This window comes from Drosophila persimilis, unplaced genomic scaffold (genome assembly GCF_003286085.1).
Source record: "Drosophila persimilis strain 14011-0111.01,24,50 unplaced genomic scaffold, DperRS2 tig00000124-arrow-pilon, whole genome shotgun sequence".
In the NCBI taxonomy this organism is placed as follows: Eukaryota; Metazoa; Arthropoda; class Insecta; order Diptera; family Drosophilidae; genus Drosophila; species Drosophila persimilis.
In genome coordinates this window covers 10,402,979-10,423,251 of record NW_020825294.1, presented here as the reverse complement: position 1 = coordinate 10,423,251, position 20,273 = coordinate 10,402,979, and the positions used below count along the sequence as shown (strand labels likewise).

Below are 20,273 nucleotides of genomic sequence, written 5' to 3'. Positions count from 1 at the left end.
TGGCGCCGTTTGATATCCGATAGTTAAGACATTACTCCGGTACGCTGGACTATGCCAGGGAAATGATGCTACACTCAACGAACTTAAAGACCAAATACAAGAAAAAGATGTTTCCATCGTTCAACTGGAAAAGCACCTCGAACTCACAAAGGCTATTGAAATACAGACAATAGTTGATAACAACCTTCTGGAGGCATCGATTCGAAAGAAAGATGAGCAAGTCGATAATCTAATGAAGAAGATAAGTAAGATAAACAGCTATGGGAGACTTTCCAAGAGTATCAAAATTGAAATAGAAATTAAAGATAAAACTAATCAATTAGAACTGAAGGAGCGCATAATAAAAGAAAAGTCTGTCGTCATAAGGCGCATGGATAATCAATTGAATACGAATAACGCTAGCAATTGTCTCTCCATTTCGCCATCTGAACTGATATTCATGTTATTAATGGAACCACAACAGAAAACAAAGTAGGTAGCGAAAATGAAGCTACGGACTTAAATCGGTGGGAAAATATTCAGGAACAGCCGGAGAGTCAGTAACTGCGCATTTGAACATGAAATGTTCTATATTGGACCGGAATAAGGATATAATTGCGCTACAAATTATAGAGGTGGGTGGTAGTATCATAATTGTGCAGAATGGTTCTAGAAAATGTACATTCTAACTAATAAAATGCTAATCCCTCTCCGCATTAGTTGCATATCGATCTCGTATCTTGTGAAGATCGGCTTCAGCCCATCCGCGGGACAAATAAATATTATAAAGCTTAAGCCTAATTGTTTTATTCGGTTTTGGACATAAATAGATTTTAAAAAATTGACGTTTCAAAGAGATATTTGGCTAAGATATGTTTTTAATTAAACAAATATGAATATAAACTAACCAAACTAGTTGGCATTTGAGGCACAAGTGACAGGAAAATATGATACTCCGTTTCTTTCTACCACCGATGCATCGGTTTCTCTACCTCATATAGTCTCTGAGACAGTTATGTGTATTTACAAGGATTAATTCCGAAAATCTTATTAAACAAATTATGAAAAAAAAAATGTTTTTTAAATATGCGAAAATTAAATAAAAATTGAATTTCTGTTAATAAGCATGCTTAACCATTCTCCCCCCTTCCTCCTCTGGGTACGCCCTTGCTAGAAACAGACAGACATTTATTCTACCCTGCTTATCAAGAATGTGATTACTTTATGGCGCAGAAAATGCTTCAATTGTTTTATAGCAGCCATAGTCAGAAAACCCTAATAGTTTCATAGCAGCCAGCGTTGATAGTTTTATAGCCGCCATCGTTGGTAGTTTCATTGCAGCCAGTTTTTATTATTTCACAGCAGCCAGCCTTGTTAGTTTTCTAGCAGCCCGCTTTAATAGTTTTATAACAGTCAGCTTCTAGTCTCTTAGAATGCAGAATTAGCAGTTACACAGCAAACAGCTGCCAAATCGGTAAAGAATAAACAAGACACACACGAAGTGCAATAACTATACAATTATATATTTGAAAAGGGATCCATTTAATGTCAATCGGCTTGTAGTTGCCATTTTGGTTTTCGTCGCTTAACTTATTGTATGACACTTCTACGACTCTTCGCCATTCCATTCGCGAGCAGTAGATCAATTTTAATATTTAAATACAGTACTCAATATATGTATAGGCTAGAACTACGTTAACTAATTTACAATATGCATAAAGTTTTGTTTTTCTTTCAGAAAAGTTCAAATAAAAAGCGAAAACGCCAATCAAATAAAAACACTTAGTTAATATAAATGGATGACTTAATTAAGGCCGACTTAGGATTACGACTTAGACTAGAGAAAGTTATCTAAAACAATTCCGGGCTTGGGGTAATTTAATAAACGTGTAGCGTCGCCCAAGGGCTGTATCCGATATTACCTTCAATATATTTGATGTACAAAAGTACGAGTGAGTGTGGGTGCACGTGTGTGGGATTTATGAATATTACATTTAGATTTAGACGCCATCAACGTATCGTCGTATCTGGTGAGAGACACAAGTCGCACAAGGAACACGGACAGGCGGATTGATACAGAACTTGGGCGAAGGGCAGAAGAGACACTCTTTCGGTTCATACTGGTACGGGCATGGACTGGATTGAAGCAGAGGAAGTTGCAAAAGCAGGCATGGTCGATTGGCTGCTGTTCATCATCTGTTGCTGCTGCTGAACGGCCAGTTGTAGCATGTGATTGGCGATGCTGTCCACGGTGAGGGTGCGCGGCGCCATTTCGATAACCTGAGACTTGTGGCGCGCATAGAACCGCTGCGAACCATTGCCCTGCGGTGCCACGTACGTCAACTGCCTGGGATCGGCGGAACTTATCCAAATCTCTTCGCCTGTGGCGGCCTTGATAATGAGGTGATCCCCGGTGTTGACGGCCTGTATGTGCTCATTAAACTGAGGCGTTGGCAGGCGGTGCACCTGAAGCAGACGATGCGAGGGCGTTGCATGCGACAGCTCGCAGGCAATCACGTGCATCTCGGAGGGCTTGTCCGACTGCTGCGACTCGATGTGCTGATAGAGGACCAGCATGCTGCTCTGGTCCATGTCGAAGCTGGGATAATGCATGGCGGCCAGACTGTGACCCAGCGGGCAGCCCAGGTCGTAGTTCATCAGCGTGTCCCCGCTGCGATGGTCCCAGATCGTGATGCGCGTCAGTCCATATCCAATTAGGCGATCCTCCGTCAGGCACTCAATGTGCTTCAGTTCGTGCCGCAGCTGCTTGAACTCGCGTATTGAGGCCAGCGTGTCCAGCGTGGGGGTCAGCGAGTACTTACAGATGCCCGAGCGTGGCTTACCCATCACCACCTCCTGCTGCCAGGCCATCACAAAGTACCGAGACTCTGCAATGCTTGTGAAAATCACATGGGACCCGTCACTGAAAAGAGAGAGAAGGGAACATCAATTATGATTGTTTGATTGTGATTTGTTAAATCTAAAGACTCACCAGCTAACCGCATCCAGATGCACAGAATGCATCTTGGGGCGCAACTCCTCCTCGCAGTAGTAGTAAACGTTCACATACAGCGACGTCAGCGTTACTTCTCGCTTGTGGTGGTCCAGCGGATGGCAGCGCATCTCCAGGTACACAGGCGTTGAGTTGTGCACGCACAGTCTGTTCCCAAACGGTGCAAAGATCTCGTTGTCTGTGGATGGAAGTCGAAAGTTAGGAAATATGTAAGTATGTGTCATATACAGCACGCACCATTTGTGATGCGCCTCAGTTTTCCCAGATTCACCCAACGCGGGCCTCGTTCAAAGTCCTCATATGTATGAGAGTGCTCAGATTCTGTGACTTTCGGTTCGTCTTGGCCTGGAAGTGCGGAGTGGCTCGCGGCTCTATTCTCCGATGCCGATGTGGAGTACGGCGTGTGTGGCTTGTGCAAGACATTGAAGACCTTCGAGTACTTCCAGAAGCTGACGCGGTGCTCCTGCAGGACTATCAGCTGGTCCAGCTCATAGTAGATGTACAACACCTTGCCGTGTTTGCCCGCCAGCGGGTTGCTTAGCATACGAGATCCATCGCTGAGTCGGAGCATGCCCCCTGGTGGAAGGGTATGATTGATATCCATATATGACCCAGCAACCCCAGCTTTTTCAGCTTGCTGCGAAGGCCGACGACGCGAGAAATGTAGATCCTGCTCACTCGCCTTGTGTCCGGCTTCTGTTCTGCTGAGTGGCGGTAAGAGCAGGACGGGCTTGGCCAAAGGTGCATACTGGCCATGAGCATGGGAATAGCTTGAACTATTTGTATATTGGCTATAGGGAGGGTAATCCTGCATGAAATGCTGCTGCAGCTGGATCTGCTGATCCAACAGTGGCTCCTGTTGTCTAGCACACATGCGAACACTGAACGAATATTCATCTACAAGGTCTTTAGCTGGGGAAGTACGTGTATGTTTTTCTAAAAACTTTTGGGAACCCTCCATCAAGGCCTTGATATGAGGAGGATCAGCAGGAACATGGAGAGAACTGGGAAACTGGTCAACAGGAAAAGGTTTAAACGCTGATTTTGGAACAGATGCTCCAGGCCCAGGCATAGTGTGGGCTCGCGCACGCCTGTGGCTCTTTGGGAGTTTACCTCCAGCATCTCCCAGCAAAGCGTTAGCGCCTTTCCCTGACGTCTTTGTGGGAGATTTCGGTGGAGAAGCAGCCGTTTGCTGCTGCTTGAGACGATGCTGTTCGGGCGACATCTTCTCCAGAGCCTCCGCGGCCTCCGCTGTTAGTTTTTTCGCGCCTTTGGCCGACTTCTTGGCTGATGTTCCTCTGGCATTGCCGCCGCTCAGACGTTTGCCCCTGCCCGCATCCGCATCCGAGAGGGCATAGCTCTTCAAAAGGCTGACCTTTCGATTGCGCAGCAGCTTCGAGTTCATGTGCGTGGTGGAGCGTGTGACCAGGTCCCGGACAGCTTTAGTCGGGGATGATGCACCCACCGAAGCTCTTGGCTTCCTGCTTTCCGCCTGGCTCTTTCGGGGAGTCTTGGAGGCTTGCGCTTGGGTTTTGGTCGGCCTTCGATTGTGTTTCGTCTGGGATCTGTATGGGCTGGAGCTCTCCAGAGAGGGACGCGGACCGCCGTAGTTTGCAGTCTCGACGTGGCGGGTGGGAGAAGGCGTTCGCGTACGCGGCCCTGGTAGTGCCACTGGTAGTTCCACTGGCAGCGACACTGGCGGAGCATTACTCATCGATTGGACAATGTAGATGGATGGCTTTGTCTCACGCGCCTGTCGCAGGCGCTTCTGCATGCTCTCCAGCAGATCTTCACGAGCCGGGGCGGCAGCAGCATAGACTTTGGCGAAGGCCGCCTCTACCAGCTCAGACTTGGAGCATCTGTTATCCTCCTGTTTCTGCTGCTGCACGGTCTCCGGCAACTGGCCCTGGGTGGGTGTGGCAGCGGCATGGACCTGAGCAAAGGCCGCCTCCACCAATTCAGACTTTGAGCAGCTATTGTCAGCATCTCCATCCTCCGCCTCGTCCTCCGAGGCTATTGGCCGATCGCCCTGTGCCTCATAGTATTGGTCGTACGTTTGGGTGGACTGACGTTGCTCTTCAGTGGCTGCAGCGGCGGCTTGTCCTTCTGTGCTCTGCTCACTGTGCTGCTTTCTCACCTTTCGCCTGCCGCGCACATCGGTCCGCATCCTGTCCAGCTGCTCCTGCGTCCGCACTCTGAGGGAGCGTCGAGCCATCGTGCTGTTGGCCAGCTCCCGCATGGCTGTGGCCACAGCATGGGCCGTGGACATTTCCGTGAGTCCCAGATAGTTGCAGAACTCCTGCTGCTCGTAGAACATGGCATCGTTGGGACAATCGCCAAAGGCGGCATCATTCTGTTCAGTCCTCATGCTGTGGGACACATCTGTGGAGGATACAGAGAAAGATTGGACATCGTAATAGCAGGGCGCACTGAGGAACCGCTTACCCGATGTGGGATGGGGATGCTGCTCCTGATAGCGAGGATGCTTTTGCTGATGCTGCTCCAGCAGTAGCATCTGTTGCCGTTTTTTACCACCCTTTCGCATCATGCCAAAGACAACATTCGCCAGCTTACAATCACTTTCAGTTTCCGTGGAAATCATGGCAACAGGCATGGCATTCATTCCCTGTACTTCGGGAGCCCCTGCTGCCGCTGCAGATTCTGCGGAGGCAGTGGATACCGACGCCACAGCCAGCGGTGCCAGATCTGCAGTGGAAGTCTCTTTTGTGGCCAGTCTCTGCACCGATGTCTGCGTTTGAATTGTTTTCATGTCCGGGGCCATTTTGAAGTCTTCCTGCTGCTGTTCCTCCTGCGAGTTGAGTGCCGGCAATTCATCCTCCGGCGTGAGTGTGATCACAGATGGATTGTCCCTGCCCACCTCGTAGCAATCGTCCTCGTCATCGTCCAGAATAATGGTATCCTCTGTGGGCAGCACATTTAGCTGGCGTCGCTGAATGGGCTGCTTCTCCGGCGCAGATGTCCCCAGACTGGCACTGGCCTGGTCCGCTGGCGATTCGTCTGGACTCTGCATAAGTTGGCGGCTGATCTTTTCCATATTGCGAGCCAGTGTCTCGCGGAACTCGATGAAAGTTTCCTGTTTGTGGTCCTTAGACGCCTCGTGCTGCTCAAAGGTGGCCTGGAAGTTCTCCACGTCCTCGACCGCCTCACAGTCATGGGTGGTGGCCGTCTCCCAGGTCTCAACCTTCTCGCTGAGACTCATCTGCGGCTGGGCTTGGCAGATGGTGGCCAGCCGCCGGTCCATGCCCTCCGAGAAAAGGGTGTTCTTCAGCAGAGGATACTTGCGCTTTGCCGGATGCATTTTCCTTGGCCGATCGTCGTCGCCCAGATCGTCATCATAGTGGTAGTTGTCGCTGCCATTGGGCGTGGACGAGGAGCTATTGGGAAACTGTGTGGGGCTGCTGTGTTCAGCCTCGGGCTCAGGCTCAGGCTGCTCCTCCTCCTCTATGTCACTAATTACAATGGGCTGCTGGGACTGCTCTGTGTCCATCTCTGGGACATGCTCCAGGGGAAGCTCCTGCTCCAAATGTAGCTGATGATGATGATGGTGCCCCTGCTGGATCTCATCCTCTTCATCCACCTCATTGTCGTGGTCTTCCAACTCGTGGTCGTACACCTGACAGATGTCGGGGCGCTCTTCTTCCAGCGGACTGTCGTCGACAAAGTTAGCATTCTCATTATCATTGTCGTTATGCGCCTCCTCGTCCTCGACTTCATCTTCTTCGACAAGCTCATGGTGATGGACCACCGGCTGGTCCAGAGCCGCATCGCTGAGATAAACATTGTTGCCGGCCTCCATACGCGTCTCTTCCTCATCCTCATCTCCTGCCACGCCATCGATGTATCCCGAGCCATTCAGATTATGGCGGAGCAGAGCTCCGTGGCCGGACATAAGGAAGGCCCTGGGGAGCTCCTGCTCGTTCTGTGTCGAGACTATTATTTCGCAGCAGTGCTCTTCGGTCAGGACGATTTCGCCGTCCACGTCTTCGTAGACAACACACTGCTCGACGTTCGGGTCAACCATTTGGAGAGCTTGCTCCTCGGTGTGCGGAAGGATCTCAAACACTTCTGTCAGATGAGAGTCGACAAGGCTGCCGTTGGTGAGCAAAACCCCGGGATTTGTGGAAACCGATTGCATAAAGACCACGCCGGAGTCTGTGGCTGCCTCTGGAGAATCTAAAAAAGGGATTTAGTTTAAAAAACCTGTGCTCAAAGTTGAGCAAAAACTAACCATTGATCTCGATTATTTCGTCGCTCATTCGCGGACGCTTGGGTGGCGTATAGGCCGAGTATGATGCAGATTGTAGATCTTCGGCCTGTGATTGCATTGTGCGACAGAGTCCGTAGACTAGTTGTTGTTCTACGGCCTCCACTGCAGAGGGTTCGTCCTGATCAGGCCAGCCCTGGAAGTCGGTGCCATCGCTGCTCGATATGAGACTGCATATCTCCGAATCGTCGGAGATGACGTGCAGCAGGCTGTCCACCGCGGGATCCAGTAGCTGCTGCTCATTCGCGGTCTGTTCCCGGCTAAAATGCGCTCGTTCTTCATCGTCCACTTCCTCGCCCAGTGGGCCTGGTCGTTCCACTATGCCACTGGTCGACAATACGACGCTGAGCCACCGATCTTCTGCCTGCGCATAGGCTCTGTCCCTCTTCGACATTGTATTATCCACGCCAAATCGATTCAAGTTACAAATATTGAATAATGGGAGCAATTGTGGAAGATTTTTTTTGGAAATTACACGTGAAATTTTAAAAACTGTTCTCAATGCTGCGTACTGTATAAAGCCTGAACTCCTTATGGCTGCACAACATGATTGTCGAGGTCTGCCTTGTTAGGAAATTTTTGTGCGTATAGCAACGCACATATTTTTAAAATTTTATAAAATTGGCAGCAACAAATTATTTTGTGATTACTTTGTGATACCGTGATACCAAAATATACCAAAATATACCGTCTCATTAAAAAAAAATATACCGTAAATATACTGACGAATTCAAGTTTATTCCTCGATTTTGATATTCCGCCGAATATTACTAGCTAGATAGAACCCTCAGCCATGCCCACATAATTTTATCCAATTAATAAGTCAATTTTATACTTGAATGGCCAGAACTCAAACTAAATAAAATACCGATAGATACCAGATCCGGTCGATAGTGCAATGCGATTAATCGGTTGACTGCAAACAGCTGGATGAGAATAAAAAAATTACAGTGAAGTACCCCCCACTAGCCTACTCGATTCACTTGATTAAAGTTTCCACATTCCCCATGCGCCCGCGCGCTGATAAGCAGTAAGCAGCGAACATCAAAACTTAGTAGCTCTCGGAATAAAAGTACTAGGAGTGCTCATAACTCAGAACAAACATCCAAGCGCTCGCAGTGTGAACGTCGTGTTCGGCTATCGTCCCGGAAAAAATAAATAAAACGCTGCTTTTACTTATCAATGTGCGTGTAATTCGAAGTCAACGTCAAATATAAATCGAAAGCGAAAATTTCAATAAATCAACAATGAGTGACAAACTTGTAAACGGCTGCAGTTCTGGCCAGAAGAACTACAGTCACTGCAACGGTACCGCACAGCAGAAGGAAACCCCTACACAAGGCAAAGACGTCCGCGTCTGGTGCGACGGATGGTGAGTCATTGGTCATATGTATATTGTGGTGGAAGGGGGTAGGGAGTGGGTAGTAATACATAGGTGGATTTTCTATTCCAAGAACCTTTGGCATTTGTATAGTACCTGGAAAACGGAAAATTATCCACTAACGGTAGTCGCTGTCGCTTTCTTGCGTCACTTTATTGATAGGAGGGATGGGATGGTGGGGGGAAAGGCAACGGCAGGCCGTCGGGCGAGCACACATACATATGTACAGTGGGTCAACGCAAGCACTTTCACAGGCATTACATGTGTACATATACTGATTGCATGGCAGGATGTACATATGTGTGTATATAATTCTAGTATCCAAGTCGTCCGCTATATTGTGTCTATTTCAGGTTCAAGGTCAATTAGAACCGAAAGATCGTAGTACGACGACTGCACATATTAATTCTCTATTATATACACATAGGATATATGTACATAGGTAGCGTTAGACGCACTTTCAAACACTACTATATATGTAAATGACTTGAAACGCGTTGCATGTTTTCTTCTACTCTTATTATTACTTCGGGCTCTATCTCTATTAAACATTTTAATTTCAGAGCAATGCATAGGCCAAAACCGGTTTATCTTTATCGAGAATGACGCTTTCTACGGCGATAATACTATGTGTATGTCGTCCGTAGATGGATGGATGGCCTACCATAACAAGTTTTTTTCCTTGCTTTATCAGCGGACAGAAATTTCCTTCCTTCAATTGTGGTTTCCGCTGAACGCTTTATAAACATATATACATATACATACATATATCTGTTGTTTATCCTATTACTCTCCTCACTCTTTGTCGGTTCTATTAAAGAAACAAACAATGGCACACGACCATACAACATACATATGTATATATATACAAATAGAATCGTACGATTCTGTGCATGTGTACAGAATCCGAAGCAAGATTTATTCTTACCCACTGTATCCGCTGCCCGCAGCGTCACGTTTCTCAACGTTTCTGTTCCTGGGGTTCGTTTACGTGGCCCTTGTTGACTGTGGCAGCCAAGCAGCCGGTCGGTCGTTCGTTCCAAACATCACGTGATTCGGATTTGCGCATGCCTCGTCTTCGTCTCCATCCCACGCCCAATTTTCAGTTCATGGTTTGGCCATCATCCGGTGTGGGGCCTCCTCTGTGTCCGGCATTCTTTAGAGTGCACTTGGCATATAATTTCATTGCCATTTTGCAGCAGACCTTGATATGACTTTAAGAGAGTAGAAGTAAAATGTTTCAGGATATAACTTCTATTGGCATTTATAATTCGAAAGAATCCATAAACACGGAATATTCAATCTAAACTACATTAAAAAATAAAGGATAAATGAAAAAATAGGAATGTATGCAATATCTTTGCGAGTGCATTAGATGCATGTCGATCCATTTAGAATCCATATACATACATACATACATATGTATGTATGTACACGTAGAACTCTTTGGGCTCACTTACTCCCTTCTATGGTACTCGAACCTTCCTTTGTTAATCGGATTTCCTTATCTAAATCCGCTTTGACGAATAATAAATCATACGTACTTGTATTTCCGGGTTAATTGGGTAATCAGAGCTCTCCCTTAGTCCCGATGGGAGTCGGACACCCCACCCCACACCCCGAGTGTCAAGTATGGAAGTCCAGCGAAACATCTAAGGCTGATAAGCAGCCGAGAGAGCCGCCAACAAATATTCAAATGGCACTATCAGCTGGTCTGCGAATGGGGGTCTCTGCAAAAAAATATAAAAAATATAAACAAGCACTTTATTTTGGTACACATTTCTGTATGGAGGAATCCGAGAGGAATCAGCCCATTAACCCAGCGACTCCTCGGTCCACCAAATCGTCTCTAATCAGCAGAGATTGAGATCATTGACGCAAGCAATGAATCTCCTGCTCCGGCACTCACTCAGTCACCTCACCTCTCTCCGATCTAGCTGCCTTTTGCAAGTGTCAACGAACTTGAGCTCAAAAACAGTTCAAAACAAAAACAAATGAATGATGCTTGTAATATTTGTTGTAAATGGTTCCCGCTGAGGGCTCTGGGTACACCCGCTGAGACCCCCGGCCGTCAGAGCACAAATTCTACTAAGAATCGCGTGATATTTTTTAATCAGCAACGTTCGTGGCTGTCGCCGCTTGTTGCTCACTCAATTGATTAAGCGTCCCCCGAGGCCTGTTCTACATATAGAGTACAATAATACAATATTATATGTGGTACTACTCGCATGCTTGTTTCCCCCGCGTTCGGCACAGATTTCTTGCCTCTTCTCCTCTATGGCAGAAAATCTCCGGGAGCAAAGGTTTTCCCTCTCGATTAATGAATGGCCCCACGTTTTTACTAGCTGCTACTGCTTGTCCCTGCTCTACGGCTACGGCTACCAGCTGTGTTCTGTTACTATCAGCCAAATATACTACATACATGTATAAATATTTTTACGATTATATGTTCCCCCCTCCTTACACCCATGCACGAGGTGGGTTTATTTTTGGCTCTTCATTATGATCGGATTCCGTGACGTAGTAGTCTCTTTTTGCTTCTTTCTTGGCTTATTATCAATCCACCGGCCCAGACATTCGTCGGACCAGACACAGCCAAAAGATGAACGTTTAAATATGTATAAAGATACTCGTAAAATGTCTGTTTTCGGTTTATTGTCAAGGCAATGGGACAACCTTGATCTTATAGGTGCGATATGGCTGGAAAACGTTAATTGTACAGATTATATAATATATACATATATTTTACCCATATTCGTAACGTTTTTGTTCGAATTTGCAATTGGTTCCTCCTCATATCAACAGCCTGCGATATACGTACATACGTACGAGGTCTAATCAGTTAGACGGAACCGATAATGGTGACGTTTTCTTACTTCTTATCATACACATATTTTCGTGTGTGGTTCTTAACTGTTTTATTTCGTTTGGGTGCTATATAATTACTACATACTACATAAGGTACTCTAAGGTGTGTCACAATTTTTCCGACTGGCCTCTTTTTTGAAACCACACCTTTCCATACATCTGTATGTATATGTCGGATCGTATATTGTTCCCAAAGTATATTGGTCAGTGTGCTATCTTCTACTGGCGTGGTATTCCCTTACCAGTCTCCTTTGCCAGTCTTTTGTCCGTTATTCTTGTACTATCTTGCCTATTCCATTGCTGCGTGCTGTGAGGCCTTGCTCTCTCAAAGGATTAACGGATTACATTGCTGGGTAGTTTCTGTCTTAGATGGATGCTTTAGATGGATTTGGAGTGAAAAACACTATTTCCACGATTGTGTCTCTCGATCCGGTCCGAAACATGCCATTCCGTAATGCAAAAGTAATGCTATTTAGAGGCAATTTAAGTGGATCGACACGTCTGTCAAGTGCCGAACCAATCCAAAATAGGCTCAGGGCACGTGTGTGGCGTGCCTATGGAAATAGCTTTAGAATCGAAACGACGGGGAATGAGTACTCGCACTGGCATGTGCTGTTTGCACTCGTATCTTCATACTATACTTGTGTATGGGTATGTGTGTGGACACGGTCGAGCACAATTGCAATTAAAAATTGCTAAATGGCACACAGAAATCATACATATCTCTCATTGCCCCATCCAGCTCTCGCCATCTCTTTTGGTTGTGCCAACAGATGATCGGGTCCAAAGTGCAATCTTGACCAATGCTGCTGCGGCGCTAAAGTGGAGCACAAAGCCGGCCTGGGGACAGCCACCAAGTCAATCATTCATTCAGTCAGTCAGTCAGTCAGTCCGTGAGCCACTGGTCTCTACTGGTTGTCATTAATCCGAACCACACCACACCAGACACATTGCTGACGCGCTTGGACTTTGCGTTGAATGGGGCGTTTTATGTAGACGATGTAGTAAATGATTTATATGTACTTTCGTATGCATCCAAGCCTGAGCCCGAACACAAGTTTACGAGTACTGCTGCGGGTCAAAAGCGACGGGTCTCAATTAATTGTAATCCTTCAGCCAATCAAAGCTGATTTGATTGCTTTGAGAATTTATTTATGGCTACTTTGTAAATTAACTTTCATCCTAGAGAAATGTATACTACGTTATGTATGCCGAAGCCGACGTTTAAGATACCAGTAAAAGTTATGATCAAATTTCATTAACAACGAGATGGGAAGGCTTGTGCAGCGTCATTCATTTTTGGGACCAAGCCTCGATTCGTCATGTACACGACATGTATTTAGCTTTTTCCATTCTCGGGTGCCGCGTAATGTGGGAGCAGTTGAGAGCAAGGACGTTCTATAAGGCATTGTTCGAAAAGCAACAGTTACTTGAACCCGAGACTCGATTGAATGCAAATTTCTTCATACTTTGTACTGGCAAGGCGATAATTTGCCAACATATAGACATACATACAGACGAGGGCAGAGCTTCCAAGCTATTCTATAGCTTCCAAACCGGGCTTATCAAGCGAGCTCAGAAAGTCGCTAATTCTAGGCATTATATGACTCACACCCAACCACTGGGGGAGGTGCATGGGAATCATTTGCCCCCGCTTGTCATTCTTCAAGGTCGCTTTCTATTGAGGTTCTTCAATCTTTTCCAATTTGTTAACCGGAAGACAGTACATTTCCTGGGCGAGATACATAACCGATACAGGTGTTCTGATAAGAGAAACAAAGAGCGTGTGACATTTGCTGCTACATTTCTTTCATTTAAGATAGCCATAATATCCAACTAATGAATCTGCAACTTCATTCCACTCCCACAGCTATGATATGGTCCACTTTGGCCATGCCAACTCTCTGCGACAAGCCAAAGCACTTGGCGATAAGGTAATTGTCGGCATTCACACCGACGATGAGATAACCAAACACAAGGGACCGCCCGTCTTCACCGAGGAGGAGCGCGTCAAGATGGTCAAGGGCATCAAGTGGGTCGATGAGGTGGTTCTCGGTGCCCCGTATGTGACCACCCTGGAGGTTCTCGATAAGAATAACTGTGATTTCTGTGTCCACGGCGGTGAGTACAACAATATCATGATTTACTGTACTGTACTCTACATACTGTTTTATTAATTCCAGATGATATTACAATGACAGCCGAGGGCGTCGATACATATCACCTGGTCAAGTCGGCCAATCGCTACAAGTGAGTATTGTCTGAAGGGATTGTTTCATGAATCGAACTAAACTTTGGCATTCTTTTTATCCATTCCAATCCATAGGGAGGTACGACGCACAGCTGGTGTCTCGACAACCGATTTGGTGGGTCGCATGTTGCTGCTGACACGCAATCACTTCCGCCAGGGATCCGCTGAATACGACATCGAGAAAGAAGGTAGCTTCCGCTTGTTCCATGGCCCTGGCTTATGTACTGAATTAAGTTTTATTTGTGTCCCTAAAGTGTCCCTAAAAGCCCATTGAATCACTGCCGCCAGCACAATCCTTGTTTCATTGAGTGTTCCGTTCATTAAGTTTTTACATTTTTAACAAATACTAACTTTAGACTAAGATTTTTACTTTCTTTTTCCCATCCACTCTCTCTCTCTCTCCCCGGACTGTCTCCTTCTGTTAATCTTTGTTGTACGTTGCTCTGCATGCTGCGCGTAAACCACCAATCGAATCGAATCGAATCTCAGTTCCAAGTATGAGCAATTCATAAATGTAGCTTTATATTGTCTACGCTAATAGTATAGTTTAGTGGTGGGCATGTCCTTAGCGACACAAAAAAACCTTATCTGCTCGACTCGAGACACATAACCGAATGCTGCAACGAAAAACAACAGCATACATGGCATGTGCATGACGCTTAACGGGGTTTTTTTTTTGTTGCTATTGGTGGAAAACGCCTGTCCATTGCTGGCACCGCACGCTTGGCATAGACTCTTAGTTGATTCCGTACCCGTAGCCGTACCGTTTTTGACTTGTTTGATCCGTGACTAATCCTTTGACTTATGTTGCTCTCTACATCTTTACTCTTTCTCTTCTTTTTATTTCTATGTACGCACTGTTTACCACTAACAAAACAATATAATCTACTACTCGTATATGCAAATCTATGCTAAATCCTCAAATGCCAAATACCAAATGTCCTGTGCGTGTGCGCGCCCGCGAAATGAATGACAACTGAAATATGAAATATATCAAAAATATTACCTGCAATGTCCTGCTGTCTGCAATCAAATATCAATATCCAAATCAAATCCGAATCCAAAACCAAATCCAAATCAATTCCTGTAAATGTAAATGTAAATGTAAATACTCTCTCTTATATTCTACACTGCTCTCATTCGTCTGTGTTCGCTTTTCAATTACCAATTCCAATTACCAAACAAATTGCATAAACAGCGAAAATGTTAAAACTACTACAAATAAAATCCCATCCAGGTTCTTCGAATATGGGTCAAGATTCAGCTGCCAAAAGTCCCTGGACCGGCTGCAGTCAGTTCTTGCCCACCACACAAAAGATAATACAATTCAGCGATGGCAAGTCACCAAATGCCGGAGACAAGATTGTAAGTGTAAACAGTAAACAGAGACTAAGCAGAGACTAGTTCTAAATCGAATGTTTTTTTATGTTCTTTTCAGGTGTATGTGGCTGGAGCCTTTGATCTGTTCCATGTGGGTCATTTGGACTTCCTGGAGAAGGCTAGCAAGCTGGGCGACTATTTGATTGTTGGCCTTCACACAGATCCCGTGGTCAATTCGTACAAGGGCAGCAATTATCCCATTATGAATCTGCACGAACGCGTGCTCAGCGTATTGGCATGCAAGGTACGATCTGCTTATGCGGCTGCTTGAGCTGCTCCTGTTTTAACGCTGTTTTGGCTTCTCTTTTCTTGTATAGTTTGTCAATGAGGTGGTGATTGGGGCGCCTTACTGCGTCACCGAGGAGCTGCTCGATCATTTCAAAATCGACGTAGTCTGCCATGGACGCACTCCCATTGCGATGGAGGATGGCAAAATTGACCCGTATGCCGTGCCAAAGACGCGAGCCATTTTCGAGCTGATCGACTCTGGCAATGAGATGACCACCGAGCGGATTGTGGAGCGCATCATCTCGCATCGTCTGGAGTATGAGCGCCGCAACCAGGCCAAAGAGAAGAAGGAAATCGAGGCATTTGAGGCGCTGCAACGCCAGAAACAGACCCAAAAGGCGGGCTAGCAGTAGCAGTAGCAGTCCCTTGCCCTCCTTCCGATTTCACGCAATAGACGGATGTTTTATTTTTTTTAGTTTCGTTTTTTAGTTTTCCGTTTTGTTTAGTGCTTGTCACCTTTTATATGGCCTTTGTTGCCCCTTGTTTCGATATGATATGTTGTGTTCAAGGCGTGGCAACCACACACACCACACAAGTCCCCCCACAAGCAACATAACCCCAACCCCCCTCGCCAGCGGATCGGCTCCTGCGTACGCATCTCGTTTTCTAGTACAATTTTTGAATAGCTGCAGGCTTTCAGGCAGGCAGGAGGCTCTCTGCAAGCCTCAATGATATAAATTTATATAAATCGATATATATATATATATGTATATGAAATAGTCTACGATAATAGCATATTTAAAATCTAAATTGTATGTAAGCTCAAGATTGTAAATTCTATGTTGTATGTAATAAGTGTCGAGAAGAATGAGTCGTGAGTGGACTCTAAAAATTGTACGAAATATATATGTTTAGGCCAAAAGCAAATATTTTCTCTGATTGTATCCATTTATCAGCCTGTCTTGTGCTTGGATTGTAAATACAAATGTGAACTGTAGTCGCAAGTGGAACTCTGGATCTATCAAACGTAATCTCTGATATTTTGTCTTCAATTACAAATATACATATATCCTAGTGCAAGTTCTTGTCCGTTAACGCTACTCATAATGTTTTATGTTCAATGTTTATTTAGCTCTAGATTATAATATATTTATGTATGTACATGGCCAAAAAGTAATCCAAAAAAATGAAAGAATATTTATAAAGAATTTGTTGTCGATTATTTAATCTGTTCGCCGAGTAACTTTAGGTCCACTGTGAGCAGCTGCTGCCACACATCCAAGTCCATTAGTCCGCGCAGGTCAGCGAAGCTGATAAGGATGGCGTTGCTGTCGGTTTTGATGAACTCCTTGCAGTCCTGGGTCGCGCAGACGGATCGAGCCTTCAAGTGCTTAGAGTAGCTGCGCGAAGACTGTTCTGCCTGGACCAGCAGGCGAATGCAGACGGACACATCCTGCAGCGGAGTGGACACCCATACGGCCAGCACGTCATCCATGGCTGGTTTGCGGTGCCACAGCAGAGAGTGCTGGGTGCGACAGCCAAAGACCATAAGCACGCCGTGCTGCGAATACTGACGATACTCCGACGGCAGATGATTGTTTCGAGCGCATTTCAACGGATTGAGGCCGGATCGACGGTACCCAAAGACCCCCAGAAGCGTGTTCACATCGTGCTCCAAGCTGCTGATATGGCAGCACAGGGAAACCTTCTGCTCCGGACTCACCTCCGCAAACGGAACACCCATCCCGAGCAGATGGTCCCTCAGATAATGGCCCAGCAGCCCGCTGGGGTCCAGTGAACAATGACAGGCATGGCACGGACAGTGAATCAGACGAGGACGTGAACAATTTGAGTTGTTTCTGATTGTCTCAAATAGCGACGACTTTCGAATGCTGGACTGTGATGTGGTTGACTTGTACTCGTATCGGTTCAGTCTCAGAAACCTATCCTCCGACGTCGAGGCCTCCGATATGGGCTGGTTAAAACTGGAGTAGGACTGGGTGTTCTGTATATGCTGATTTCCCCTCCGCCCCTGACGTTTCTTACTTTTGCTCTGTCTTGGATCATTGAAATCTTTTTTATTTGAAGTGGAGTGAAAGGTCGGAAGTAGGATTGACATGTTTGGATGGGCTGAAAGCTTAGCGGACAGAAACCTAATTCAACGGCATAATTTTGATGGAATGGAATATGGAAATGAGTTTGACTGACCTGACAACCTTCGCTATGCTATGGAACGGGAAGTGGTCTTCAACAAAAAACCTTGACAATTCAAATTTGTTAAATGTATTATATATTGGCCCAGCAACCGAAGCCGCCGGGCACTACGAAAAAATTCATTTTAGACTCATTAGAGTGCCCCTCTCCACGGAAATCTTTAGTAAAAGGCGAAAGATTTATTCGACAATTGAAGAGAAGCCAGAGTAACTTTTCATTGCCAAACCCGTCCAACGTTAAACTAGCCTGGCCAGAACTGGTTGGGAATCATAAGAGCAACTCGCGCTACACCTAAAATGGGGTTGGATGTGCAGTGGTGTTGCGTGTATGTGACCATTGCTCGCTGAGCAATATGGTAAGGTCTTGTCGACAGGCTGGTTAGCTGTAATCAAAGACTATACAAGACTATTGTATAGTCTTTGCTGTAATGCAAACATTTCTATTCTTCTATATTTGCATACATATATATATATATATATATATATATATATATAAGATAGAGAGTTTGTGAGGTGAAAGATTACATCATTCATTTATTTTTTCCGTGGAGTACACCTAATTTTGTTTTTACACGGTCGATTGGTTCCTGAATCAACCGTGTAAAAATAGACATTGATCGTATGCAAAAATAGGTGATTGGTTCCTTATCTCTAAAGCCTATTCAAATTAGAGAACAAATTGGGAAACGTGAGAAAAATACATATATGTACATATATTTCAAAAATGTAATCCCCTTAAATTGCTCTGACCAGTAAATTTGCTTGTATGTATGTACTAAGAACGAAAGAGAATCAAATATTTACATATGCTCATTTTTGACTTCGTATGGTTTCCAGCTATTTTGAACCATGATAAATATAATAAAATTGTGTAAAATATTTAAAATTTTTGATTTTCAAACCGTGTAAAAACAGAATTTGGGTACATAGATACGTGTGTATGCTCACTTCAGTTTGGTTTTATTATATTTTTATCTCATTATATACATATGTATGTCCGTATTACGAACTATGTTAACTTTTAAATAGAAATGTATTGAAACAAAATACATATGTACATATGCATGTACCTACGAGTATAAAATTATCACAAAACAGCTACCATGTACATACATTTTCCTCTGCCACGCCCAACTGCTTGACGGAAATGTTTGCGCCGCTACCAACAATCACCCTCAATTCAATGCAGGCGGTAGTATGATATTTAACCTCTTGTGTGTCCGTATAATTCCCAACTGGTTCTGGCAGCTTGCCTATGGTGTGGCGGCTGTTTTGCTGTTTCCAGTTATCGCTTCTCGGCCTTATGGCTAAGATCAAAGTGTAGTATCTGTTCTTATCAGCTTAACATCTGATAGTTTCTCCATTGGAGAACAACAAATGTTAAACTGATTTTTGGAATCAGACGGAGTGCTAGGGGCTTGCTCCACCTCTGTCGCGGGTTGGCCCGGTATTGCAGTACCGCCGGGATTTCGGCCCAACTTAATAATAAATTTCACAAATTAGTACAAGTATAAACTGAGGATGTACGGTGACATCTCTTAGGATCAGAAGTCAGAGTCGGTTGGGAAGAAGCAAGAACTACTTCTGAGGGTACTTGATGAAGGATTTGGATTAGGTAGAATATCGTCGCACAGTGGCAACAGGAATGCGCTGGAAAGATTAAGTGTCTAAATCCGGAATCTTTTTTTTTTAAGCAGCATATTTAATTAAAATAAATTAAATTATTAATTTAATTAAATTAAAATAAAAAGGGCTTGCTATTTAAAGTTTGTACCTACATACACTACTGGCCAAAATAATAAGTACATCGGTGTCGTGCTAGTTTGTTATGGAATAGCTCGAATGTTTGTAAGTGTATGGATGCCAATTGTTTATATTTGGAAAGGTTACAGTCTTGCCAATTATTTAAATCAAAAATTAAAGTGGGGAACCATCTTAATAAAATTCTATTCATACATTTTTGCAGAATGGGCATTTTTGGTCTGGCCAAAATAATAAGTACACTGGTGTTATTTATATATTTGAAAGGATTGGATAAGGATTTGGTCAAAGGATTGTTGTTTTTTATTAAGTTCCTTCATATTTAAGTACATGAGAGTCAAAAAAATTCTTTAGATAGGCCGTACTCCTGAAGAAAGGAAGTTTTCCATAAGTCTTCAAAAAGAAAGGAAAATTCTCCGGGAAAATGGCGAAAAGTCTTGAACGATCGGTATTTTTGGTTCAGAATACTTTCAAATCTAAAGTGCTTATTGAAAATCGAGGATGGAAGAAGAAATCTTTACGAACAACGGACACCCGCATCATCAGTCTTGCAAAAAAGGATCAGTTCATGTCTTCCAAGGCCAAATACGCTCAAATTGGGAAAGAAAAATCAGGTCTGATGGTTCGTCGGAGACTTCAATATATAGACCTAACAGCACGTATAGTCCGAAAAGTTACCTTACTCCGAGTAAAAATTTTGAAGATGAAGCAAAAACTCGTTGAAAATCATTTGGCATGGTCTGGGTCAGATGGGTCTTAGAAGTGGAATAATATATTATTGAGAGACGAAACAAAAATAAATCCTTTTGATAATGACTCCAGAAGATGTATACAAGGACCCAAAGGCAAAGAATTCGACTTCCGGTACACAAAGAAAACGGTTAAGAACGGAGGCTGATGTATAGGTATCTGAG

General features: G+C 44.7%; 3 protein-coding genes and 2 non-coding genes across 8 annotated transcripts; 2 read left to right on the top strand and 3 right to left on the bottom strand.

Annotated features, from left to right (window-relative positions):
* Positions 1 to 1,839: 1,839 nt before the first annotated feature.
* Positions 1,840 to 7,842, bottom strand: LOC6596278. Its single transcript, XM_026987474.1, has 5 exons — positions 7,242 to 7,842; positions 5,438 to 7,186; positions 3,230 to 5,374; positions 2,972 to 3,170; positions 1,840 to 2,902 (listed from the first exon to the last, which is right to left on the bottom strand). Exons 1-5 carry the CDS (start codon positions 7,669 to 7,671, stop codon positions 2,095 to 2,097), a joined length of 5,331 nt encoding a protein of 1,776 aa, XP_026843275.1. The 5' UTR covers positions 7,672 to 7,842; the 3' UTR covers positions 1,840 to 2,094.
* Positions 7,843 to 8,284: 442 nt separating this feature from the next.
* Positions 8,285 to 16,467, top strand: LOC6596277 (ethanolamine-phosphate cytidylyltransferase). Of its 4 annotated transcripts, none has more exons than XM_026987339.1 (7): positions 8,285 to 8,649; positions 13,397 to 13,647; positions 13,710 to 13,776; positions 13,853 to 13,965; positions 15,042 to 15,142; positions 15,216 to 15,401; positions 15,475 to 16,467. In XM_026987339.1, the coding sequence occupies exons 1-7, from the start codon at positions 8,525 to 8,527 to the stop codon at positions 15,790 to 15,792; spliced, it is 1,161 nt and encodes a 386-aa protein (XP_026843140.1). In that variant the 5' UTR covers positions 8,285 to 8,524; the 3' UTR covers positions 15,793 to 16,467. The 4 variants fall into 4 exon arrangements, with proteins under 4 accessions (XP_026843140.1, XP_026843139.1, XP_026843138.1 ...); XM_026987338.1 differs by having other exon boundaries at positions 15,036 to 15,142; XM_026987337.1 differs by having other exon boundaries at positions 14,976 to 15,142.
* A 119-nt stretch (positions 16,468 to 16,586) lies between these two features.
* Positions 16,587 to 17,574, bottom strand: LOC6596276. The gene has a single exon (XM_002021762.2). It carries the CDS (start codon positions 17,502 to 17,504, stop codon positions 16,605 to 16,607), a length of 900 nt encoding a protein of 299 aa, XP_002021798.1. The 5' UTR covers positions 17,505 to 17,574; the 3' UTR covers positions 16,587 to 16,604.
* A 118-nt stretch (positions 17,575 to 17,692) lies between these two features.
* Positions 17,693 to 17,809, bottom strand: LOC6596275. The gene has a single exon (XR_048093.2). It is a non-coding gene; the product is annotated as a U5 spliceosomal RNA (small nuclear RNA).
* A 1,076-nt stretch (positions 17,810 to 18,885) lies between these two features.
* On the top strand, positions 18,886 to 19,081 carry LOC6596274. Its single transcript, XR_048092.2, has one exon. It is a non-coding gene; the product is annotated as a U2 spliceosomal RNA (small nuclear RNA).
* Positions 19,082 to 20,273: the final 1,192 nt, after the last annotated feature.

Coding starts and splice junctions, on each gene's coding strand:
- LOC6596278 (XM_026987474.1), bottom strand. CDS start 7,671: ATGTCGAAGAGGGACAGAGCCTATGCGCAGGCAGAAGATCGGTGGCTC. Junction 7,187..7,241: donor CGAAATAATCGAGATCAATG/GTTAGTTTTTGC, acceptor TCCCTTTTTTAG/ATTCTCCAGAGGCAGCCACA. Junction 2,903..2,971: donor CATCTGGATGCGGTTAGCTG/GTGAGTCTTTAG, acceptor CTCTCTTTTCAG/TGACGGGTCCCATGTGATTT.
- LOC6596277 (XM_026987337.1), top strand. CDS start 8,525: ATGAGTGACAAACTTGTAAACGGCTGCAGTTCTGGCCAGAAGAACTAC. Junction 13,777..13,852: donor AAGTCGGCCAATCGCTACAA/GTGAGTATTGTC, acceptor TCCAATCCATAG/GGAGGTACGACGCACAGCTG. Junction 15,402..15,474: donor TCAGCGTATTGGCATGCAAG/GTACGATCTGCT, acceptor TTTCTTGTATAG/TTTGTCAATGAGGTGGTGAT.
- LOC6596276 (XM_002021762.2), bottom strand. CDS start 17,504: ATGTCAATCCTACTTCCGACCTTTCACTCCACTTCAAATAAAAAAGAT.